Source organism: Trematomus bernacchii, unplaced genomic scaffold, assembly GCF_902827165.1.
Source record: "Trematomus bernacchii unplaced genomic scaffold, fTreBer1.1, whole genome shotgun sequence".
Taxonomy (NCBI): Eukaryota; Metazoa; Chordata; class Actinopteri; order Perciformes; family Nototheniidae; genus Trematomus; species Trematomus bernacchii.
Genome location: NW_022987727.1, coordinates 13046577 through 13071307, shown reverse-complemented (window position 1 = coordinate 13071307; position 24731 = coordinate 13046577). Strand labels below are relative to the sequence as shown.

The window sequence follows — 24731 nt, the reverse complement described above, 5'->3', positions numbered from 1 at the left end:
TTTATACGTAGTTATCTGAACATAGATGAGGTTCAGTAGGCTGTAGTCATCTATTCCTAAGCTAGATCACTGCAGCCATAACACAAATCGTGACTTCAAATGTATACATACATGTGACACTTTAAGTTCCCATCTACTTATTGTACCCCAAACGACCATCTTTTCCTAGAACTAACCAATGATTTTTGTATCAATGTTTTGCAACATTGAACACCTGTTTAAAACTGCGACCGTTTCATATCGTGAGGGTAGGTGTCATTTGCCCCATCTGAAGCATTTGAATGGTAGTGATAAGAAACTGATAAGACACGGTTTGATAACAATCAATCCTATAAATGTAGCAACCAACTGGTGAAGTTAGTGTTGCATTTAGAAGCTAAATGGCCATTTTTTGGAATGAAGGTTGAGACCAAAAACGGAGCTAAAAGGCAGTTTTCCTGTTGGATGTGTGAATAGGTATTACTCACATCTTCGTCATAACAACCACCCTTTCATTTCTCCATCAGCCCACTCCCACCACTCAAACAGTATATTGTTAAATGAGATCACTCGGGTGTAGTTTGAGCTTTAATGTGTTACCTGATCTTGTGCTCAGAGAGATGCTTGATGCCACTGTATCTTATGATTAATGATAGCTGCGCCTGCTTTCTTCTTGAATTCCTGCGTGGTCCTAGTATTGGGTTTCACCAGGCACTCTCCATTATCTCTGCTTTGGAATTCTTCCAGTCGATCTTTTCTGAAGAAGGTCCCTAAGGTCAGGCCTTGCCATGCCTCTTCCTCTCTGAAATCACATGTTATGTTCCATCCAATAAAGCGCTCGCCTGATGGTCTCAGCCAATCTTCTGGATGTGTGGCTGCAGAATTGATTTTCTTCCAAATCACATCAGTCTACTTAAAACCATTCACCATCCCTTTTCTATTGTACCTAGACAACAAATTGTTTTATTGATCTTTGGTAACATCTTTAATATATCGACCTGTTAATGGAGGAGTTTGGTCTATGGGATTGTCCCAGTCTTAACAAAGTTTAAACTCATCTTACACTAACTCCCAACCTTTGTTGAAAGGAGTAATGACTTTTGTGTCAATCCAGTGAAGAGTTACTGTCTGAAAAAGCCAGTAATTGCACTTATTCTTCGTAATTGTCAATGTCAACACGTGTTATAAGGTCACTTGACCTAACTCAAGTTCTACATGGGAAACCTTATTGTTATCGTTTCATTGACATCATTTAAGAAGGATCAGTGGTTCCAATAAAAATGTATCTGCTTGCATCTTTCAGGCTTTCTGTCTTATTGACTACTTCCCTGATTCCTCCTAAACGAGCTGCAGATGTTCATGCACTTTGCTTATTTCCGCTAAGAAAGGCACCACCCAGCTTCTGAGGCTCTAATTATTCATTAAGTCCCCAACTGTCCCTACTTAAGCTTCAGAATTTGATAAACAGATGGGAAATGGTCTTTATGGCAAATGATCGTGACAATGCCAGCAGATTAATATTACATTAAATGTGGAAATATCATAAAGGGTTGGTATCAAGCCATGCACATGTTTTTTCTTCATTCTTCAATTTAATTTAAATGTTTAAACCAACAAAATAAAGTCCTTATGGCAACTGTTGACAACGGTATGTGGTTCATCGAAATGGGTTTCTGAAAGCCATAATGCTGTTTAGTTATTGAAATGTCCTTTTTCAGTGCTTTGAATGTCCGTTCATCTCCATTTTACCGGGGTGAAAAATGCAAATAATCATCTTTTAAATACCTTAGGGTAATTGAGAATATTTGGTTGATTTGGGGTGAACTGCCCCTTTAAGAAACTGACACCACACATGCTTTATTTATATGGTTATGCAGACTGATTCACTGAATGAATGAAAAGGATATAACAACTGTGAAATACCTTAAAATAAAAAGCAATAACTGTTTTTGTGCTTTTCCTCCCATCAGCTTCCTCTTGATCTTCTCCTGTCTCATCCTCTCAGTGTTTGCCACCATCAGAGAGTTCAAGAATAGCTCAGAGAGTGCCTTGTACATCCTGGTAGGCACCATTTCATTAGTTGTACTCCATATACAAACATGTCTCAGGGTTAACTTTGCCGCTTTGGTTTGTTCCACAGGAAATAGTGACCATCGTGGTGTTTGGAGTGGAGTACATCGTGAGGATATGGGCGGCTGGCTGCTGCTGTCGGTACAGAGAATGGAGAGGGAGGCTCAAGTTCGCCAGAAAGCCTTTCTGTGTCATAGGTGAGAAAACAGAGTGGGGCTGGATGTCCCCTTGCTCTCTCATAGACAGAGGTGGGGAGTAGTGGAGTACAAATACTTTGTTACTGTACTTAAATACATTTTTCTGGTACCAGTACTTTACTCCACTACTTATTTTTCTGACGACTTTTTACTTTGACTTCTTACATGTTTAACACAAACAGCTGTACTTTCTACTTCTTACATTTTCCAAACAGGCTGGTTACTTTAGTTTAAATGTGTGTTTGGTGGCGTGATCATTATTATTTAGAGTCATTGCGTGCCTATTGATTTGAACACGATCCGTGTATCCATCATTTCCTGGTCTTCTCTAAAGAAGAGGGACCAATGAAAACGTTGTCATGTTGCCGTTGTTCAGCATGGAAACATTCATTAGCTAACAATGACATATTGTTCTATTAATATAAAGGGAGGTCAGGTACTCTTTAAAACACCTGGTAGTTATGGGTACTTTTTACTTAAGTACATTTCGAAGCCCATTCTTCTTTACTTTTACTCGAGTGACGAAGTTTAGTCAGTACTTCTACTTTTACCAGAGTATTTTTAAACACAAGTATCTGTACTTCTACTTGAGTAAAGGATGTGTGTACTTTTGCCATCTCTGCTCATAAAACATTACAAAGAAGCATTACTGTGTTTTTTCCATTCATTCTAATGCTGGAGGCTTTGGTCCTGAATATAATAACCATCATTTTCTCCATATTGGTTGCCATTAACAGAACATAAAAAAACTCAAGAAAACTTGACTCTTCTAGTTGCTTCTAAGTACTCTAAGCAACTTTTGAATTACAAGGAAATTGGTCCTCGTTGTACTCAGTAAAGTGTTGGTAATTCACTCTGATTTGATCGGGGATCTGTATCTTCCCCAGCGTGTTCAGAGTTCTGTGATGTGTTTTCTCTCTCCAGACATCATGGTGCTGATCGCCTCCGTGTCAGTGCTGGCGGCCGGTTCTCAGGGCAATGTGTTCGCCACCTCGGCCATCAGGAGTTTGAGATTCCTGCAGATCCTGCGCATGCTGCGTATGGACCGCCGGGGGGGCACCTGGAAGCTGCTGGGATCTGTAGTTTACGCCCACAGCAAGGTGACATCATTCAAGATTTACTGTAGAAGTTGAATAAGAGTTGAACGCTCCGTCTTTTAAACACCTTTCTCAAAGGTGTGATCACAGTGTTGGTAATATTAGCCAGCCAGATGTGGTGTTAACAAGCATATCTACTGTGCTCTGCAGTTACATTAACTACACTGAAATGTATGGTAGGTAAAGGTTACAAAAACATATTTTAAGATAAATAATGTTTTGAATACTGTCTTTACTGTATTATCATTGATGTATGTCCACTTCCAGCTTTTGATTAGATGATTAATTTACTGTAAATATAAACATGTGTTATTGTTTTACCTAGAAAACATGCAGAGGAAGTGAAAGGACTTAAATAAGCTAAGCCAGGGCAAAAGGATGACTTTGGCTACAACAAAAAACATTATTAATTACGTTTTAAGTAAAACCTATTTCCTCCAGGTCACAGTTGCAGTTTTAAACATTATTTAGGTTTAGTAAAATGTCATGGTTTGGGTTAAAACACAATTTCTTGAGTTTTGACAATTTTAAGTATTTTAAAAGTATGTGTTTTTTTTATAAATGTTTACATGGACTGGCACCCCCTCCCTTAGGGGAATTCATCCACAAAAAACACACTGGATGCTGCACTAGGTCAGAAACCAGAGGAGACTGTGAAGTCCACCGTAGATGGACCACTTTCTGTCAAAAATGTTCTATCAAAACTGTTAAGCCCCAAGCATGTTTTTCAGGTTTCAGGCTTGAAAATGACATGCCCAGAACAAATGACTATATCTTCACTTCTAAAAGGGGTAACTTAATAATCTTTTTTCTCAAAGCAATGATACACTTGTGAGTTGGATGTAGAAAAGTCAGAATCAATATAGATGTTTTTATTTTTAAAGTAAATTCAGATTGAACATAGTAAAAAACTGTAAATTGTAGTCTCCGTCCAAAAAAAACCCATTACTTATAGTGAAAACCACCCTTGAATGATGGGATAGTAGACTAAAAGCTTTAGGAATCCAAACTAAAACATATAATTAGTACCGTGTATCAAGATTGATGCAAAACAAGTGAAATTTGACCTTTTTAGAGAGGTTTAGAAAAAACAAAACCCAACTCTGTGGTCATTTGGGTATATTTGCCATATATCTGGAACCTGTTGAGGTCTCCATATTAAGTTGAATAATTAAAACGAAAGTTAATATAATCAAATATAATCAAATATATTCTTGTATAACCCACAATGAAAATGCATTATATTTCATGTTGTTCTATAATCACAGTATTTACAAACACAAGGGGTTTGGTAAATTGAGTTTAAGGCCTATTATAGTTTATCACTACGGGGTGTTACTGTTTAAAGAGGGGAGACAGTTGTCTTCACTCACAGCAAGCTGTGCACAGGAGACCCCTGACTCAATGGAAAAGTACTGAAGCCCCAAAATGGGTTTAGGCCATACCATAGGAGAATATGTCTGGACATGTCCAGTCCTGCACACCAGAGGCCATGACCTTTCCCCACGTATGAAGGTGTGTCTTTGGTTTTCTGTCCCTGTGTGGAGCATAAAAGCACTGGTTGAGAGGGAGAAAGCTCCAGAGCGGGGGTTTTCCTTAGTAAGTTCTCTGAAATTGACTTTGATTTTGAATGTATTGTTGAATGAAAGTTTTAATGTGTTTTTTATCACCGACCATTTATGAGGATATTCCTCTAAATTCTGTCGGAAGAATTTAAAAGGTACAATTTAAATGTCACAACTGAAGTGGGCCAGTTGAAGTTAGAATTTAAATGTCACAACTGAAGTGGGCCAGTTGAAGTTAGAATTTAAATGTCACAACTGAAGTGGGCCAGTTGAGTTTAGAATTTAAATGTCACAACTGAAGTGTGCCAGTTGAATTTAGAATTTAAATGTCACAACTGAAGTGGGCCAGTTGAAGTTAGAATTGAAATGTCACAACTAAAGTGGGCCAGTTGAGGTTAGAATTTAAATGTCACAACTGAAGTGGGCCAGTTGAAGTTAGAATTTAAATGTCACAACTGAAGTGGGCCAGTTGAGGTTAGAATTTAAATGTCACAACTGAAGTGTGCCAGTTGAATTTAGAATTTAAATGTCACAACTGAAGTGGGCCAGTTGAGGTTAGAATGTAAATGTCACAACTGAAGTTGGCCAGTTGAAGTTAGCATTTAAATGTCACAACTGAAGTGGGCCAGTTGAAGTTAGAATTGTAATGTCACAGCTGAAGTGGGCCAGTTGAAGTTAGAATTTAAATGTCACAACTGAAGTGGGCCAGTTGAGGTTAGAATGTAATGGCGCATTTCCACTACACGGCCTCGCTCGGCCTCGCTCGGTATGGTTATGCCTTGTTAGGACTGGCTCACTTTATGCTGCGCTTCCATTACAGTTTAGGAACTGGGGTAGTATCTATAGTAACGCAGTGTAGGCGGAGCCGTGACGTCATCTTCAATGAGCACCCCAGAAAACCAACATCAGCCGTTAGCTGTTAGCACTCAAGCTCACAGCTCCTCATATCTGTTCAGAAACCAGACAAAAGTTAAACAAGTACAAACCACAGACTGTCTGTGTCATGGCGAGTACAGTCGCTGGTTTATTTATGTCTGTATAGGCCGTTGTTGTGAGTGTGGACGGTCGGAGCATATATTGCGTTAGCTTAGCCGATCTCCATTTAGACAACGCGCATTTTAAAAGGTTTTTCGCCTGCCGTCTGTCTGCAGACTTGTCAAAGCATTAATTCATGGTTTTTACTAACCGGTATCAGTATGTTGTTACTTCGGCATAATTTTGAAACGTGTATTACAATTAAATCACGGTCAAATATGTTCATCTTGTTGTAGTTGTAGCCCCCTTGCCAGCGATTCTCTCTCTAGTTTAGCAAACTCAGCCCCACTCAGCCCTGTTTGTTGGCCCTGATAGAACCACGATTTTGTCGGGCCAGAACAAAAATGAAAAAGTAGCCCCGGGCCGGAACTAGGCATAGTGGAAACGCAACCAAAAACGGGCCCGGCACGACACGGCACGCTTAAACCACGCTCCGCGCCATGGTGGAAATGCGCCATAAATGTCACAACTGAGGTGGGCCAGTTGAAGTTAGAATGTAATGTCATAACTGAAGTGGGCCAGTTGAAGTTAGAATGTAATGTCACAACTGAAGTGGGCCAGTTGAAGTTAGAATTTAATGTAAGAAATGTAAAACTGTGAATTGAGGTTTTATATTAGAAAAGGACCACAGCATTTAGTGCGTCGTCTGAATTGAAACAGCAATTAATTGAACCTGGTTCTTCAGGAGTTAGTAGAGGTGAGACCTTGCTGATCCAGGTGGATCCGAGCCTGGCAGTAAACTTACATAGACTCAATAGGGGCGTTCACACCAAGTACTTTTCCCACAGTAGTTCATGAGAACTTTGGTTCATGAGAGCTCTTTTAGTTCTGATGAACTAAAGCAGATCGCGTTCACACCAAAATGAGTTCCTGGGGGTGGATTAGGCAAATGAGCCGCTGACGTCACTTCTTCTTCTTCTGCTTTGGGTTTACTGGCAGGCCGCAAACAACTTCACGGCGAGTACAGTAGGTGGCGGTATGCACCTTAAAGTTGCAATTCGCCAAAAAACCGAGAGAAGAAGAAGAAAAAAAACTTCCGCTTCCGCTGTATGCTTCTGTTTACCTTCCGACCTCAGTCAGACACGCTATGGAGTTGACGTTTTGGTGGTCGTGTTATACAGCTTCGTAACTGAGTTATTTAAGCCAATAACTCAGCCACAAATAAAAATACAGATCGACCATTCAAATGCAATAGAAATGCTGAGTCGGAGGCGAAGGCGGTTAAGAAGCCTTAACAAAAGGATTGGACCACGAAAAGCACACGCTATGGACATGTTTCGCCGTAGGACAGCTGAGCATGATGACCGTTATCACGCCCAAAGAACAGCAATGGTACGTTCATTAAATCACATTAATACTATCTAATGTAGGATTTATGGAGTTATGTAGGGCTAATTTGTGTATTTGTATGTGTTCCAGATATGCGAATACTACGGAACGCGTTGTGTCCCGCGCTCTCTCTGGGTGAACAATAGAACATCGGCCTGGTGGGAGAAGGTGGTGCACTGCCAACGTACACCAATGTGCAGTGGATCAAAATGGATCTTTTCAACTCCTCTGTATTCGCCTGGAAGCAACGTTGGGGAGACGCAACCTAAAGAAATCGCCGCGGGGCAAGACACGCGCACAGCCCTTGAGGCATCTGAACAGCATGGAAATTGTAAATTGACAATAAAGCTGATCTTTTGTACAGTGCATTTGGTTCTCTCTTTTATTTACCACAGTCAACAGACACAATTACAATAGTGCAGACACACCTTAGTGCAAAGATTAAATGTCAGTATCAAAACAGTACTCATACTGTATATTTGTATATTAATATGAGTATATTATTATGTTAAATGTGTGTTAAAGACAATGGGATGAGGTTGAAAGCTCTTTAAAAAGCTTTTGTATACCATCTTTACTGTGATAAATACATACATGTTAAGCATCCACACCTGAAGAACTACGTTACACACACACAGGTTAGTCTGTGTACCGCTGCACTGCTGCTGGTTTAAACAAAGACAGTCATGATGCTAATGCTGTGCATGTAGGTTCTCTTTTATTTATCAGCAGCAGATCAATAAGTGTCAGTAGTATCAAAACAATATAATAACAGTGGCAATATATATATATAATAACAATAGGTAGGCTCAGCAGCAGACACACCTTAGTGCAAAGTTAGGTGTCAGTATTAATAACAGTGGCATATATATATATAATCACAATAATACAAAATTAACTGTCCCAGGTGTAGGCAATTTGGGGTGAAGTGTCTTGCCCAGGGACACAACGACATCCTGACTGCAGTGGGGTTTGAACCTGTGCTCCCCTGATCCGAACACCAACGCACCAGAGCACTGCACCACACGCCTCCCAACAAGTCATTGTACAGTTTATCAACGACGACAAGTTTTTCTTAATTTTTGTATTGAAGGCCTGTTGGATTTAATCAGCTCGCTTAGCACTGCCAGAAGCCCAGCCTCAAAGGTATTTTGTTGCTCCACCTGGCACCATGAGCAGCTAGTCGTCCGATTCCTGGGCCTTGTGTGAATGAATGCAGCAAGCGTTCGTCGTGCATCTCCTTGGCACGCAGGTCCTCATTCTCCTTGCTGACCATGGCACGGCAGTCCATCGCCATGATGGTGTCAAGGAAGCTGTCATCGCGTGCCCACTTTCCTAAGGTGAAATATGCAAGATACAAGATCAGTTTAATCGCAACAACGAGACAACATTGTCCAACATTGGACATGGTGCAGGCAGGGACAGTGTACAAAATTTATTGTTTTGTGCTTAATGTATACTTGAACTTTGTTTTATAGGGATTAGTGGACATCAGTTAGATGTGTAACCTTCTTTCAAGGCCAGAGTAGTTACAGTGTAAGTGGATTGACATCTAACATAACATGGCTGAGTACAATTATAACAATCAATAAAAAAAAGGAAAAATAAATAGAATTTCAATTACATTTCTACTTAAATGTGCAAAAATATTAGAACATCAGTCTTTGTGGCATGCAGGTAATCAACTGTTTAAGCTTTTACCATTAACATGTAGAATGAATGTTGCAAATGACTTGAAATTATAGCAACTACAATGTATTGTTAAGGTAGCATTATGTTCAGCTAGCATGCTAATTGCTAACGTTATATTATCGTTTTATCCCGGAGGGGAAAACTAGTTTCTAATCCTGAGAGAAACACCTCGCCTGAAACACACGATTAGTGCCATGAGTTAGTGAAGCAAATTACAGAACATTGCACACTTATTCACAAGTCAAAACGTGTTCATAGTGGGGACGGCTGAGAATAGCTAGCTAGCTAGATGTTGTTAGCCAGCTTGGACCTATTATAGCAAGTTCTAGCATGGCTAGCTCGATCTACTGAGCAAATAAAAGTACATCTAAGACCAGTATTGTGCAGATTAAAACAGTGCAGTGCATGTATTTTATTTTACCTTCGTAGTCGTCCCGACATGACTTTGCCAGGTCTGCTAACTTTGCTGAGCCACGGAAACTGCATTCAGTAGAAGCTTCTGAATGCGGCGCTTCGCGTACTCCGAGTAAATCGCCAGAAGCGCCGACACATCCTCATCACTCCACCGCTCCGATGATTTATTTAGTGTTGCTATAATAACTGCTTTCACAAAAGTAATCTCTTCGAGTGCGCTGGCCGAAGCGAGCAAATACAATGGCCGCTTCCAAAAAAAAATTCAGAGTCAAACGGGCGTGGTTTGCATTCCGCACAGCCAATCAGACGTACAAACTATTTTCTCCCACAACAGTCCCTGCTCTCTAGCAGGGACTGAAAAGCGGGTCTGACGAACTAATTTGAACTACTTTAGTTCCTGGGGCTTTTTGGTGTGAACGCAAATATATCGTAGTTCTGATGAACTATTGTGGGAAAAGTACTCCAAAGTACTCCGGTGTGAACGCGCCTAATAGCTTCTGTTAGGTCAATTAGTAGGTCTGAGTAATTGCCGGAATAAATTAACAGGCCTCCCGACTCCAACAAACCCATGGATTAACCTTCAGCAGCGTTTTTCTCGTTTTAATGCCATTGAACACAACTTTTGATCAGAACAACAGCTAAGGTGAGACGTTTTTAGCCGTTTTGGCTCCGTAAAGCACATTTCTTTGTTGTTGTTTCTTGTAGTTTGGCCGCGAGTTCTGATGATATGTCTGGAATCTGTGGAATCTCAGCTTGCTAATCGATATCTTTTTTGTGCAGATCCGATAAGGGTATTTTACCTTGAGTTCTGTGCTAAGTGCGTTAGCATTTTTTCGCTCAGGGCTAATTCAGAGCCTTTGTTATTACCCTTTTGTTTCGTTTAGCTAAAAACGATTAATATTGTCTGATAGCTGAGTTTCTTCCCATTAAGTGGGTATGACACATTCATAGTTTGTTAAATATTAAGAAGCCCTCAGACGCTGTTTCTTGCAAGATGTTGCGTTTTGCCCTCGCCCGCTGGGCCGTGGGGTTTAACTGGTTAAGGGCAGCTCTTTGTGGACTAGCCTCCCAACTGAGTTACGGGATTGTCCCACTTTGAACAGTTTTAAAGGTCAACTAAAAGAATGGTTGAGAAACAAACAAACAAACGTGCAATCACCGCTAGATGCACTTCAATACAGGGGCATCTCCTCTTGCACTTGATGTAGCACTTTTATCTTCTCTTGCACTTTATATGTCGTAGCTGCTACATTGTACTGCCATGTGGTAAATGCTTGTATGCTGCTCATGCTCTTCCTGCATATCATGTATTTATTTTGCTATGTATATAAATGTCATGTTCTTAAATGTTGTATGTGAGGGACTACGGATGGAAACTAGCTCAAAGCTAAAATCAGGCATGTTTACGTTTTTAAAGCATTATTTGTTTTAAATGTTCATCAATGTGCACTGTCCCTCTTCAAATAAACGATTAAATGAAATGAAATGAAAATAACTATATTTGTTACATTTCCTAAGTTACATATTTAAGTTAAGTTGTGTATGTAAGTTAAGAATGTAATAAAAGTGACGTAGGCCTAACGTTGCCGTTTTATTTTACAGTCAATCAATACAGTGGTCTCCTGGGTGAAAGTGGTCTTCACATGGGACTTAAACCATGGGGGTTAAAACTAATAGTGCTTTATTTTCCACCGTGTTAATTCAGTGACAGTAATCCTGTCATGGTATGGAAATATATTTCTCTCAGTTTTATTTTAATGAGCTTTGAATTATCAGCTTGCACTAACAAGATAGTGGAAAACTGTTTGTGTGATGTGGTGAGACGGAGAGAGGAAGCATCGAGGGAAACAAAGACGGTTATTATGAAGTGCTTGGTCTACCGCAGAGGACAATGGACTCACATAATTATGTTTCTAATGTAATGTAATATTATTACAAAGGCCATTTTTACCAATTTACAGAGGTTACATCACCACTTTGCCAGGCTTCTTCGATGACACTATTACTTTAGATTCCCTGCCGCTCACTGTATTGGTCTTCCCTGCAGGAGCTCATCACAGCGTGGTACATCGGCTTCCTGTGCCTCATCCTGGCTTCATTCCTGGTCTACTCCGTGGAAAAAGATTCAAATACTGAGTTTGAGACCTATGCTGATGCCCTTTGGTGGGGACTGGTAAGACAGGGGGGAAAGGGTCTGTCTTATACTACACATTTTATTTCCAGTTTTCCTCTCTTTCTTTTATGCAACCTGTTCCACGAATCAGAGTGACTTTAACTTATCTTCTCACCAGATAACTCTCACCACCATTGGTTATGGTGATAAGGTTCCAAAGACCTGGAATGGTCGCATGCTGGCAGCCGCGTTCAGCATGATCGGGGTGGCCTTCTTTGCACTTCCTGCTGTGAGTACGACACACTTTGAACCCAGTGTCGTGGTTTCTTTTGTGTTAATTAAGTCTCTATGTTGTTAAGTGATCAGCAATGTGGTGTAACTGCTCTGTACCTCCATAAGACACATGGCGTCATAGAGACTATCAACAGAGAGCATAAATTAGACTTACATTCATCAGGTCATAAAAAAAACAACCCCAAATGCAAAAGATGATCCTCTACATCCACTGATTGTGTGAAAATGGCCAATTGTTGGTTAGCACAAAAACATCTAAAAAGGAAGTGGTATTCTCAGCTTGCCACGCTGCCACCAAGTGGCAAAATGACATACTTCTTTATAATGTAAAACAGTAATTTTGCCTCTTTTGCTGTTGTTTTGTGTATTTTGTATGTTGTTTTGTGTGACTTTGTGGTCTTTTTGTGTCTATTTTTAGTTGTTATGTGTCACTTCATGAGACATTCTTCTTTCAGTAATCAATCCATGGTCTGAGTGAACCAGCATACACAATACTAGGGCCCTGAACCTAGAGTACCTAAACAGTATGCAGCCATTGTTCCCATCATTAATTATATTTGTATTTCTCTTGTAATTACATTTCTGCTGTGATATATTGAAAGGATGTGAATATTTAATATAATGTAGTGATCCCCAGCTACCTAAAAACTTTTCAGTCTTTTATGATCCCACCCAGAAAAATAAGCAGTCTAGAATATTATAGAGTATTTGTCTTCTTTGATAATTAGACTATAGAAGCCAGCTAAAAGCTTCCTCAAAAACACTGCTCATGTGTCCCTTCACATTTAGAAAGCTCTCACCTACTGTAATGACATAATTCCAGTCACTGATGTGTTTGTCACTTGCTGCTAAATGTTTGGCATTTCACCTGAGATTTAAAAATGTCAGACTCAGCAGTAAGCTTTTAGTTAAAACTGGTCCAACACAAATATGATTGCTGTATCAGCATTCTGTTAACAGGAAACAGCCTTTACTTTTGCCATGTGGGAAGGAAATAATTGTATCAAACAATCATATTACCTTAAGGCTTTGTAGACATCTGTCATATGCCATCTTACTGTATAGTTGTATTAGCTCCCTACTCTCTGTTGTGGAAAGTTGTTCCACATGTTGAAGGAGTTGCGATTCCAACTCCTGGCCAATAGAGGTCAATAAAGATACCTTTATCGTTTAGGGCATCCTGGGTTCTGGCTTTGCCCTGAAGGTACAAGAGCAACACAGGCAGAAACATTTTGAGAAGAGACGTACCCCTGCAGCAGGCCTCATCCAGGTAAAAACTGAATGATAACAACACAATTTATGGGATTTACAGCAGATTTTATTCCTGGTTGTGCTTCTGACGAAAAGATTAAAAGTCGTTTCCTGTCTCTTTTCAGGGTGCTTGGAGGTTTTATGCTACCAACCTTTCCCGGACAGATTTGATGTACACTTGGGATTTTTACGAGCAGACTGTAGCGATCCCAATGTACAGGTAAGTGATGGATATGTCTGAGTAATGCTTTACATTTTCAATAAATACTGTTTTCCCATATCACATTCTGCCATCTCTCTGAAAACTAAGCTAAGTGGAAATCTGATTCTTTGTCTTATTGTATTCTAAACTCATTTGTTGAATCAGATACTACTGAAGCATCGCTCACCGGTGTGACTTTCACTTTCTGCTTAAATAAGGGTAATTTTACAGTGGCTGATGCTGGTGTCTTGGCAGTGACACCTCTTTTGAAACATAGTTCCAAAGACAAACACTGCCAGTGGCTACTTTGTAAAATTAACCACCTATTTCACTGCCCAACTGTATGAATCAGCAGTTGAGCTGCCATGCCAGACTTTCACGGCACACTTTTCTGACTAATATGTGTCTAGAAGAAGCTGCTTGTCTTTTCTAATTGAAAATGGCTTCTGTTTTTTGGTTTCATTCCAGTTGTAGGTAAAAAGGTGATGACCAGCAGAATAGAGAACTGCCAAACTAAAAGCGCCCAGCGGCGAGCTTCAACCTTTCGACATTGAGTTGAAAGTTCCTTGACAGAAATGCTCTTTGTCTTTTCCCAGACTCATTCCACCTCTGAATCAGCTGGACCTGCTGAGGAATCTGAAGGGAAAGTCATTCAGGTAAAAACATGAGCATTGACAAAGCCGAAGATGATAATGAAAAGGATGCTGGGATGCTTACACTGTATAATGGGGAGCATAGTGATGATGGGTAATGGTTATTGCCAGTGAAGAAATAACCTTTGGATTAGAAAAATGCATATTTAATAAAAAAAAGGGATACTAAAAAAAAAAATTCACTTCTTAACTGGCAATCAAGCAAAACGACAACCTTTGATAATTCAACTGTTGAGGGCCACACACATGTCTTGCATCGAAGAAGACTTCAAACTAGGGATTGAGACCATAAACTCACTAGTTGGAACATGTATAGAGTGGTAATAAATCAAGCGACAAGTAAGGTGATTTTTTCATACAATTTGACTTCTGATCATATACAGTCTATGCTTCTGACCAATAGGGCAGCCCCTGCTGGACATTAGAGATAATGCAGGTTTGAGACATTTTGGCATTGGCTTTACTTTTGAGACCCGAAAGCTCTGTATGTCCTCTTTTTTATTCTAATAAAATGCTTATATTAATTTGATAGAGACAGCTAAACTATGAATTAAAGTCTGTGTTGCTCATTGTCTGAAATGTACCATATAAAGTGACAAGAAGAATTTGAAGAAGAATAGGGAGGGATGAAACCCTCTTTAATGGTCACACATGCAGAGCACACAGCACACACAGTGAAATTTGGCCTCTGCTTTTAACCCATCCTAGTACAAGGAGTCTAGTACTAGGAGCAGTGGGCAGCTATTGTACAGCGCCCGGGGAGCAATGGGAGTGGGGGGGGAAGGGGGGTGTCCGGTGCCTTGCTCAAGGGCACCACGGCAGGGCAGGAGGTGAACTGGGACCTCTCCAAGTAGAAGTCCACACTCCATATTTAGGTCTGGTCGGGGACTTGAACCAGCGACCCTACGGCTCCCAGTCCAAGCCCCTACTGACTGAGCCACTGCCGGACAAAAGATCTCTGCATTTGACCCATCCTAGTGTTAGGAGCAGTGACAATATTTTAATGTTGTTTTCAAAGCTTGTTTTAGCCGCCTAAAATGGCTTAAATGGCTCATGTCATTTTTTATCTTTTTTATCTCGTCTTATACTGTATGTACATTGAATTTGAAGCAGCACACTTTTTTACATCTAGCAACTTGTCTTAATATTTCTCTGAACATGTTCCAGGGCTAATCTACCACAACCTTAACAACATGGATCGATGTTAATTATAACATACAGTGTAACTCATGACGACTTTCACCGTGTAACAGTTAGTTTCTCCTCTCCTCATAGGAAGGACTCTCAAGCTGAAACCTCTCCCAGGTCTGTGATCAGTTAGCATTTTATTTTTCTTCACCTCCCTTTGGCTTCTCTTCAAATCTGCTCTTAGCTGCTGCTGAGGCACTCTTCTTGAGGGAGTGTGTGTGTACAGTATATCTGTGTGTGAGTGTGTGTTGTAAGTCCTGCGTGTCCGACATGGATGTGTCTGTATGTTAAGTAACTCCTTCAAGAACGGTCATGCTGCATTTGCTCACATGGTGCACCAAAGATCAGCTGAATTTGGCCTCATGCCCACTTTCTCACCACTAAGCTGTTCTTTGATTCTCTGGCTTTCAGCATCAGCTTGGGGGGAAAAAAGTGATTTTGAATACTTTCGGAGCTTGATATATATCACATTGTTTTTGACAAAAGAAACAAGTGTTATCTTTAAAGATGTAGTAACACTTTATCATGACTTGGTCCTTTATAAACTATTTGCTTATTTTATGCCCTAGGAAGATACTAGCAGGCATTTAAATTCATTACACATGTGGAAAAGTAACAAAAGGAAAAATAAATTCAACTAACTGCAAGTTATATACAACAAATGTATTATAAATCAGTCACAATAAAGTGTTACTGGCATCACAGTATAGCACACACACTGCTGTTTTTGTGACTGTATCCACTGCTACTTTATCTTTTTGTGTCTCCTCTACTACCCACCACTGCAGTAGTGAAAATGCACACAAAGACAGACTTTGCGGGTGCTGCCCGAGAACTATTAGGTATAGTTGCTGCACAGATACTAAGTCTGCACTGCAAGTCTGTATGTTTTCTTCCATTCCTACCTCTGTTTCCTTTACCTATTCAAACACATCGAGGGAAAGGACTTAAAAATATAGATTAGTGAAACATAGTATGTGACATACCTTTTTTCTCTTGAAAGATAATGCAGATATACATCCCTGTTTACCGCCCTGTCACACTTGATGTATGGTTTCTGTTTAGTAATGTCTCTATGCACTTTATTTGCTTGCTACCTTTTTTTTGCCTAGTCAGCAAACTTCTGTTCAGCAGGCAAGGTGCATATTGCTGAATACTTAATGCGTTTCCTTTGACCAGTTCCCGTGTATCAGGCGGAGCTCACAGTATGATGGTGAATTATTTTTGCATGATTTATGTTCACTTTTTTTGCACACAGTGAGACCGCAGCTCGGCCTTTTTGAGACGTGCAGTGTCACTTTGCTTCCCATGCATGCTTGCTTTTAGCTTCCTGCTGCTTGCCTGACCCACTGAATGCTCCACTATGTTCGTATATGGACTCCTTCTGCTGTAGGACATTGCCCAATTTTACGTTTCCACAGAGGTAAGATTTATTATCACATCAGCGCAGAATTTGTCAAATTATAAAGATTACACTTGCACAAGAAAGCAGTAGGATAAAGACATTTAGTTAGAGTGTATTTAATTAAATGTTGCATCAAAAACATAGTTACATTTCCTTGTTATTGTTTACTCTCTGTAGTCGGAAGCCCAGCCTGAAGGACAAGGTGTTCCCAAGTCCTTCCAAGGGGAAAGCTCAGTCTCCGGAGGAGGGGGCCGAGGCCAGTCCAAGCAAAGTTGCAAAGAGCTTGAGTTTCAATGAGAAGAACCGAGGGCCAAAGCACGCCTTCAAAGTCCGGGGCAGCGCCTCACGCCAAAACTCAGAGGGTGAGCGAACTCCACAGTCCAGAATAATCAGTTTAGAAGAACACTATCACTACCACTACCTTTTTGTCAAGAGATAGGGTTGAAACAGGTTAGGGTTAAAGTTGAACAACAGTTCATAGTAAAATATATTGTTTATTTTCTCTAAATTTGTGTGCATGTCAAGATAGAAATTCTCTGAAACAGAATTTAAACTCAATCAAACATCTTAAACATTAAGCAGCTTTAAAATAAGCTTGACATTTTGGAAGTAGTTCTAGTGACCAATATACTGTATCTGCACAGGAGGAAGGAGCTGAGGAAGAGTGACTAGCTAGATTACTGTAATCTGGACAGGAGGGAGGAGCTGTGAGAAAGCTTTGACTAGCTGAATTACTAGCTAATGCTAATGCTAACTAGCTAGCTTGGTAGAAAAGTAGCATCCATCATTCATGTAAACTTCTATACTAATTGGAATACTTATTTTGTCTTTAAAAAAAAACATACTTAAAACAACTACAACAAATTAACGACTGAATCATTAAAGGTGGGGTAGGTAAATTGGAGAAAACGGCTCGAGATCGCTAGAATTTGAAAATACACAACCGGAGAAAATCTGCCACTTCCTTATAGAGCCCCTCCTCCAACACACACAAACACGCACATGACCAATGAGGGCACAAGATAAGTTTGTGCACAGATGGAAGGCTGACAGGCAGGTAGGCCATCCAGTTATTTTAGCCGGGCCGGCTAAAATGATTGGTCGTGCTTTTTTCAGTATTACGGCTTCCACAGATGAATTTTTTTAATTATTATGGATTTTTTGTCAAAGCACTTAAGATATTCATTGCTATCGGGATGTTAAGAGCATTCCATGGAATATAACAAAAAGTGTATCTCGAGCCGGTTTCTCAAACTTACCAACCCTACCTTTAAAGTGTCTTTTAGAACAACTACATGATCATCAACGCCTTGGTAGTGACAATTTTCTCAAAGACGTCTATACAATCAGACTTTTTTTTCAACCAGTGAAGTTGCTCCCTGCTGGCCTTTAGAAAGAAGACAAGTGATTTATGATTTTTGGCTGTTGAAATAAACTGTTTTGACTTGACTTTTAATCATCCCATCTTAAATCCCAGCAGGAAAGCCACTAGGCACAATCGCTTCAATGTCAAACTCTTCCTTTAAGCCAATGTAAACTGCTTATTGTTTAATTGCTGAGAAACTAGTCTTCTCAGTGTTTCAAACTTCAGAAAATGTTGTCTAGCATTTAAGAGAGCTAATATCGGCCTATTGGTCTATCCAGACATTAAGTCAAATCTTACCTTTATGTACAGTATGCTGTTTTTGTATTTAGTAAACCAGCTTGCTGGACTCTTGTTTACATTGATAACACTAGAGTTTTCCACATAACAGTTATTGGGTTGATGTGGAAGGACATTCATCATATAGTTTTGTGAGGCTTCATGCACTCATGTCACAAGCTGTGTGTTTTTAGAAATATTGTATTACAATAAAGCCTCTTCGAAGTAATTGTACAGACATATGCAGGTAATATTGCCATATTGTTTCCACTGCATGCATTCAAACATCTGTGGCAAACAGGGAGATTATCTCGGCACTAAAGGCAAGATTCCAATGTTTTGCGGGGGAGACATATTTGGATGTTGGTGTCCAGACATCATTTGATAGCTAGGCAACCCAACTGCATCCACATGTCCTCGAGGCCACTGTGTCACTATCAACAAATATACTTTTCATTTCTTGTTTCTAAAACAATTTGAACCAATTCTCATCAGTTATTTTTCTTCTTCCAATTCATCGCATGTTAAAGTGCTGATTGAAAGGCAGGATGGAGACTTTGGACTGAAGAGTTCTCCAGGTTAGACAAGTCATGATGACATGTCTTCAATTTAGACTTTGATTTACTCTGTATTGTCTGGCTGTTACTTTACCATATATGTTACATGAAGCTGTATGATATATGTGGTTTGTTACAGGTAAATGTAAGAGAAGAGATTTCTGACTCAAACATGAGTCAGAAATCATTCAGTGGACTAAACCAGTTCCCATGTTTGGAAGTGATTTGTCTGCCATTGTCATCCGACTAGAATCCATAACAAATCTTTCTCCATGTCTCTCCTCTCTCTCTCTTTGCAGCAATTGAAGGTTTAATAAGTAAGACATTGGGATATGTTGTTGGTTGTCCTCTTTGGGGAAAATCATTTAAAGAAAAGTTAGCTTTACTGGTCTGACAAACCTGCATGTTGAGAACTGCTGAGATTTGTTTACTTGACATGAACCCTTTTTATTCCCCCCCCCCCTCAACGATGACTGAAGACTGAAGCATGATACTAGCTGAGAGCAAGCATGTATTTATAAAGACTGTAAGAGCTGTAAGATTATAGTATTCTTTTTACATAAATGGGAGGCTAAATTAATTTGGGTTCAAGTCATGTTGCGCCAAGATAATCCAAATTTGACCCATGCTCGATGTTGCATGAAGAGACCTCACTTTCCCTACCAAAATCTCACTTAGTAACTAACTATGATTAGGCCTTGAAACCCTTGCCTGTGTGCGACATGCAACTAAATCCATAGATTACAATGCTAATCTAGCCTGTTATTGGTGGTGGGAAGAGAGTACTTTTATGGAAGGTTTTAGAAAAGCTTTATCCCATCAGCACTATCCTTCAATTCTGCACCAAGTCCTTTTTTCTGTTGTTCCTCAAAGACCGTCACTACCCTCACAAGCTGGCTAGCTGGCTTGAAACCAACTTGGTAATTGAATTGTGCACTCCTTGAAAGGTTCAAGCAAACAGCCCTGCTTTGCTTCTGCGGTGGATGCTGGGTGTGAAAGCAGATTTCATAATGTTTACGAGTGTCCTTGTCTTTGCTCTGTAGAGGCCAGCCTCCCAGGAGAGGAAATTGGTGATGATAAGAGCTGCCACTGTGAGTTTCTCACTCAGGAATTACCTCCAGGTGTGAGGGTGACAATAAGGGCAATATGGTAAGGAATCACTTTTATTCCCTTTTTTTGATGGTTCTGCAATATTTATTTCACCCATGGAGAAAGAAAACTATGAATGATGTTTATGGCTTTTCCTTCCACCAATGGTGCAGGCTTCAAGCTCAAACAGTGATTAACGGAAAACATTGCTTTTTTAGATTTGGACATCATTTATAAGCAATAATAAAATTGTACCTGACAAATGAATAGCTGTGATTTGCAAATGTGGTAAACACTAAGTCTGAACGTGCATGAAGTCATACAGTCAGATACATTAAAATACAAGAATGCCACGCCAAGGTCATCGCAAAATGTTAAACCAAGTGAAAATATAATTTGTATTCGCTTCAATATACAATGTGTTCTTTCTTGGCCCAAGCTCGACCATTCCAACAACTTTCATTATAATTGGGTAAAAAAAAACACATCAAAACGATCCGATCCTAAAACATGAGCCTCTTTGTGGAGGTAGAAAATAAATATGTCCGCATCCACACCAAACTGGTAATTCCTTGGCCCATGCAACACCATTCCACTAAATATCAGTTGTGAAAAAAAGCCTACTCACGTACTCTGTGTTTCATGTGAGAAAATAATGTGTCCCCCCTCAGCATCATGAAGTTTCTGGTGTCAAAGAGGCGGTTCAAAGAGAGCTTGCGGCCTTATGATGTCATGGACGTGATCGAGCAGTACTCTGCAGGTCACTTGGACATGCTGTCCCGTATCAAGAACCTGCAGTCCAGGCAAGTGAACGTTCAAAACACACTATGTTGCAATTTAAATCTAAACCACACTTATCTCTAGGTCTCCTCAGAGTGAATACCTGCCTGACTGTCACTTTCACTGTGAGTTCAAACATATCAGGACGGATATGGGAGATACTTGGAAGCATTTTCAGACTCATATCTTAAGTTTAATATTAGTTTAAACTGAGTGTTAATAGTAGAACTGTGATTCAGTAATCCAGTGTTTTTGGATACACACATGTTGTCATTGATTTGCCTGTTTCATTTGTCCAACGACATGTGTTGTGTTCCCAGTCGTAACATTTATATCTCAAAATACGATCCACTTCAGCTTTGAATGCGTCACAATTCCATTTTTTAGATATAACATTGATGTATAAATCACATTGTTTTAAGTCCCTCACATTTTGCTCCCCTTGAAGGTCTAACATGTAGAATAAATATATTCCAACAGCGAAAAACATGCACTCCTCATCCACGAAGCAAGTCAGACTCACCGTATGTCTTGTGTGTGTGGAATATATTGAAAACGTGTTCTCCATAGCTGATGTGATTCCCGCGTTGCTTCATTTTGCATTGCACTCATATCGTCTCTGTGTGCCTTGCCAGGATAGATATGATTGTGGGGCCCCCTCCCCCCTCAACACCTCGCCATAAGAAGTCCACTGAAGGTCCTAGGTTAGGTCAATAGACTGCACCTCTAGAATGTTACCAGCATATTGCTCTTTATAGTCTAAACATTAAGGCAGTAACATGCTGCCTTATTATTTTGATTGACAGAATCCCTTTTGAGTTCAAGCCACTTGACCTGTCTCATTGAGCTGGATTATACATGCTGAGATGAAGCTACATTTTATATCATAAAAAAAACGTGTTAAAATACATAATTTATTAAATATAAAATAGTTGCATCTTCAAGGGGCCTTATCATGGCTTTTTGGGGCTTTCCCTTTCCTGTAGTCTGTTATATCGTTTTTTGTGACATCACTATTTCACACTCACCCTTCTATTGGCTAGCACTCCCACACATTGTACCTGGGTGGGACATCTCTAAGCATTTGACCAATCAAAACAGAGCCAGCCAGCTAACCAATCAGAGCAGACTGGGCTCTGGTTTCAGACAGAGGGTGAAAAGAGATGTTGCAGCACTGGCAGTATGAGAAAAAAAAGACCCATTTAAACATTAAGACAAGTCACAGTACTCGAACAAAATACAATTATGAATCTGAAAATGAGCATAATATGTCCTCTTTAAGGGATTTTGTGCAGGTACCTTTTCGTCACATAATATCAGCTGTTCTCACTCAATGTTAATGAGCCATGTCATATGGCCTCACTCAACAGGGGTTTGATAGTGCTAGATGCTTGTTCTCATATTGGAGAGATAGAAGGACGGCTCCCCCAGCAGGATGCAATGGAAATGAAGCATGAAGCAAAACAAAAGCATGCCAAGTGATGCATTTTGGCCCTTAGATAAAATATACCCCATATTCACATACTGTCAATATCGCCTCATCTCATAAAGCATGCGTCCACACTGTCCACCTGAAATCAATGTTTCCTCAGGAAATGCTCAAATATTAGGCCATCCTTCATTCATTCTAAACATACAGTATTTGTAGCTTTATGAGCATCATATAACCTACTGTAAACCTACTTTCCATGTACCAGTTCACATTATGGCATCATACACTTCTTAAGTTTAAACCCATGTGGCAGAACAGAGTGTTTTTTAATACCGGATATCATTTTTCTCAAATGCTAGAGTTGACCAGATAGTTGGTAAAGGGCCCAAAGGTGACGGAGAGGCTTCAGATGACCAGAGCATGATGGGACGTCTGGTGAAAGTGGAGAAGCAGGTAGGGCTGTTGCTTCCAGCTGTGGGAAAGTAGTAGCCTATGAGTTGGATTATTTGCACTATTGTTTTTCTGAATTTAAACATTGTTAAATACTTGGTATGAATACCTTTTTATGGAAGTGAAAAAAATATATATTGTCCAAGACCATTGTCTGGTCTTAGTTTTCTCTCCTGTGTTTTGACTTAAAGCTCACCTATTATGCTATATTTGAACAATAGCCATATCTACACAAAACATTTCTCTGAAGTGTTTAGCTCAAAATACCAAACAGATCACCCATTGTAGCCATGCCTCATACCTGTTACAAAAGTGCTGATTCTGGGTCAGTAGCTTTAAATGGAAATGAGCTGCTGCTGGCCACGCCCCTTTGGAGCATCTGCATTAGTTACTTAGAAAAACGTTACTGTTGAATAAATAAAATATTTTTTACTTTTTTAAGTCATCGTCAATAGAGGAGAGTAAACACTTTAGATCAAGAAACTGTATCACCAGAATCCTTTGTTGACAGGTGCCTGTCAGAACCTTCCGTACATGTTTTTCTGTCTACCTGCAGGTGGTCTCTATGGACAGGAAACTAGATTTCCTGGTCAATGTGTACGTGCAACGTATGGGCATCCCTCGATCAGAAACAGATGCCTTTTTCAACTCCAAAGAGCCGTATCCAGCCCCGCCTTACCACAGCCCCGAGGAGGAGAAGGAGGGCAAAGAGGAGTTGAAGGAGGAGAAGGAGGTGCAGGTATGCTCACCTGCAGAACTCCCCTGCTCTGACAGCTCTTTGGAAAAGAAAGATCCTTTACTGGGTCGCTCTGTGCCGATATCGATGGGCACTCCCTCTGGCAGCCACAGCCGCGCTTCTACCTCCTGGCAGCACCAGCTGCAGCACCCCCTCAGCCAGCCCGCCTGGAACAGCAGCGTGGCCAACTCCCCATCACCAGTGGGAGGCAGCAGAGACCATTCACCCAACCTGTTCCGCCTCCCGCCTCCACCTGCTCCAGTTCACGAGCGAGGCTCTTCTGGCCCGGGCAGCAGAGAGAGCGACTCCCAGAGCAGGAGGCGCCACCGGAGGCCGAGGTGCCAGCAGGACGCCGCCGCTGTAGAGAGCGATACTTCTCTATCCATCCCGTCTGTTGACCACGAGGAGCTGGATCGCTCCTTCAGCGGCTTCAGCATCTCCCAGGCAAAGGAGGACTTCTTTGGGCCGACTTTCTTCACAGGCTCAGGAAGGGGCGCCAACGCAGCGCCTGCAGCCGCCGCTGCTCCTTCAATCTGTGCCAGGGTACGACCCTTCATAGCAGAGGGCGAATCAGACACAGACTCCGAGCTCTACGCCCCCTCACCTCTGTCATTCACCGGAGAGGTCACATGCGGAGAAAAGGGGTGGCCCGGACTGAAGTAGGTCAGGAAGAACTGCTACGCCCGGCAGAGGCGCATCAGGTGACCTATCATGTGACCTTGTAGCCAACTGACTGACTGTTGCTGCTGACCGTGCTATTTAAGGTTAAAAGTTAAGTCAGCGATTCTAAAGAAAGGTTGTTGATATTTGAACTCAATACCAACAAATACCCTGCTCCAGATTTACTATCCCTCCCACTGCCTTTCCCTTTATAAATACATCCATGTTCTGCCCCCGGTTGCTGATTGGCTGGAATGGTGTTGTGTCCCTTTGCTGTTTTCACACTTACAGAACCAGGGCTGTGAAAGAACAAACACAGAGCAGACGGTTAGCAAACTCAAAGGGAGATATTTACTCAAGTTGACAAAAGTTGCATTCGATTAGAATAGCGGACTCCACCTTTAGGCGTATGGTTATAATTAGCAGTTTATAACTGAAAATAAAATCAAAGGGTCGTTTGTATCACCTTTTTTGTTTATTAAAGGTAGGGTAGGTAAGTTTGAGAAACCGGCTCGAGATACACTTTTTGTTATATTCCATGGAATACTCTTAACATCCCGATAGCAATGAATATCTTAAGTGCTTTGACAAAAAATCCATAAAAAAATGTCATCTGTGGAAGCCGTAGTACTGTAAAAAGCACGACCAATCATTTTAGCCGGCCCGGCTAAAATAACTGGATGGCCTACCTGCCTGTCAGCCTTCCATCTGTGCACAAACTTATCTTGTGCCCTCATTGGTCATGTGCGAGTTTGTGTGTGTTGGAGGAGGGGCTCTGTAAGGAAGTGGCAGATTTTCTCCGGTTGTGTATTTTCAAATTCTAGCGATCTCGAACCGGTTTCTCAAACTTACCTACCCTACCTTTAAGCAACGCTTAACTGCATTGCATCTGTCAAGATCT

General features: G+C 40.6%; 1 protein-coding gene across 1 annotated transcript in view; it reads left to right on the top strand.

Annotated features, from left to right (window-relative positions):
- The window catches only part of LOC117493978 (potassium voltage-gated channel subfamily KQT member 2), a 35060-nt gene extending 10690 nt beyond the window's left edge, over positions 1–24370 (top strand). Inside the window, exons 2-15 of the mRNA XM_034144575.1 lie at positions 1950–2040; positions 2120–2246; positions 3171–3346; positions 11426–11551; positions 11670–11780; positions 12960–13055; positions 13162–13256; positions 13835–13894; positions 15167–15196; positions 16662–16846; positions 19727–19832; positions 20444–20575; positions 22344–22437; positions 22991–24370. Coding sequence (XP_034000466.1) covers positions 1950–2040; positions 2120–2246; positions 3171–3346; positions 11426–11551; positions 11670–11780; positions 12960–13055; positions 13162–13256; positions 13835–13894; positions 15167–15196; positions 16662–16846; positions 19727–19832; positions 20444–20575; positions 22344–22437; positions 22991–23833 — 2272 coding nt within the window. The 3' untranslated portion in view covers positions 23834–24370. The remainder of the gene's footprint in view (positions 1–1949; positions 2041–2119; positions 2247–3170; positions 3347–11425; positions 11552–11669; positions 11781–12959; positions 13056–13161; positions 13257–13834; positions 13895–15166; positions 15197–16661; positions 16847–19726; positions 19833–20443; positions 20576–22343; positions 22438–22990) is intronic.
- Positions 24371–24731: the final 361 nt, after the last annotated feature.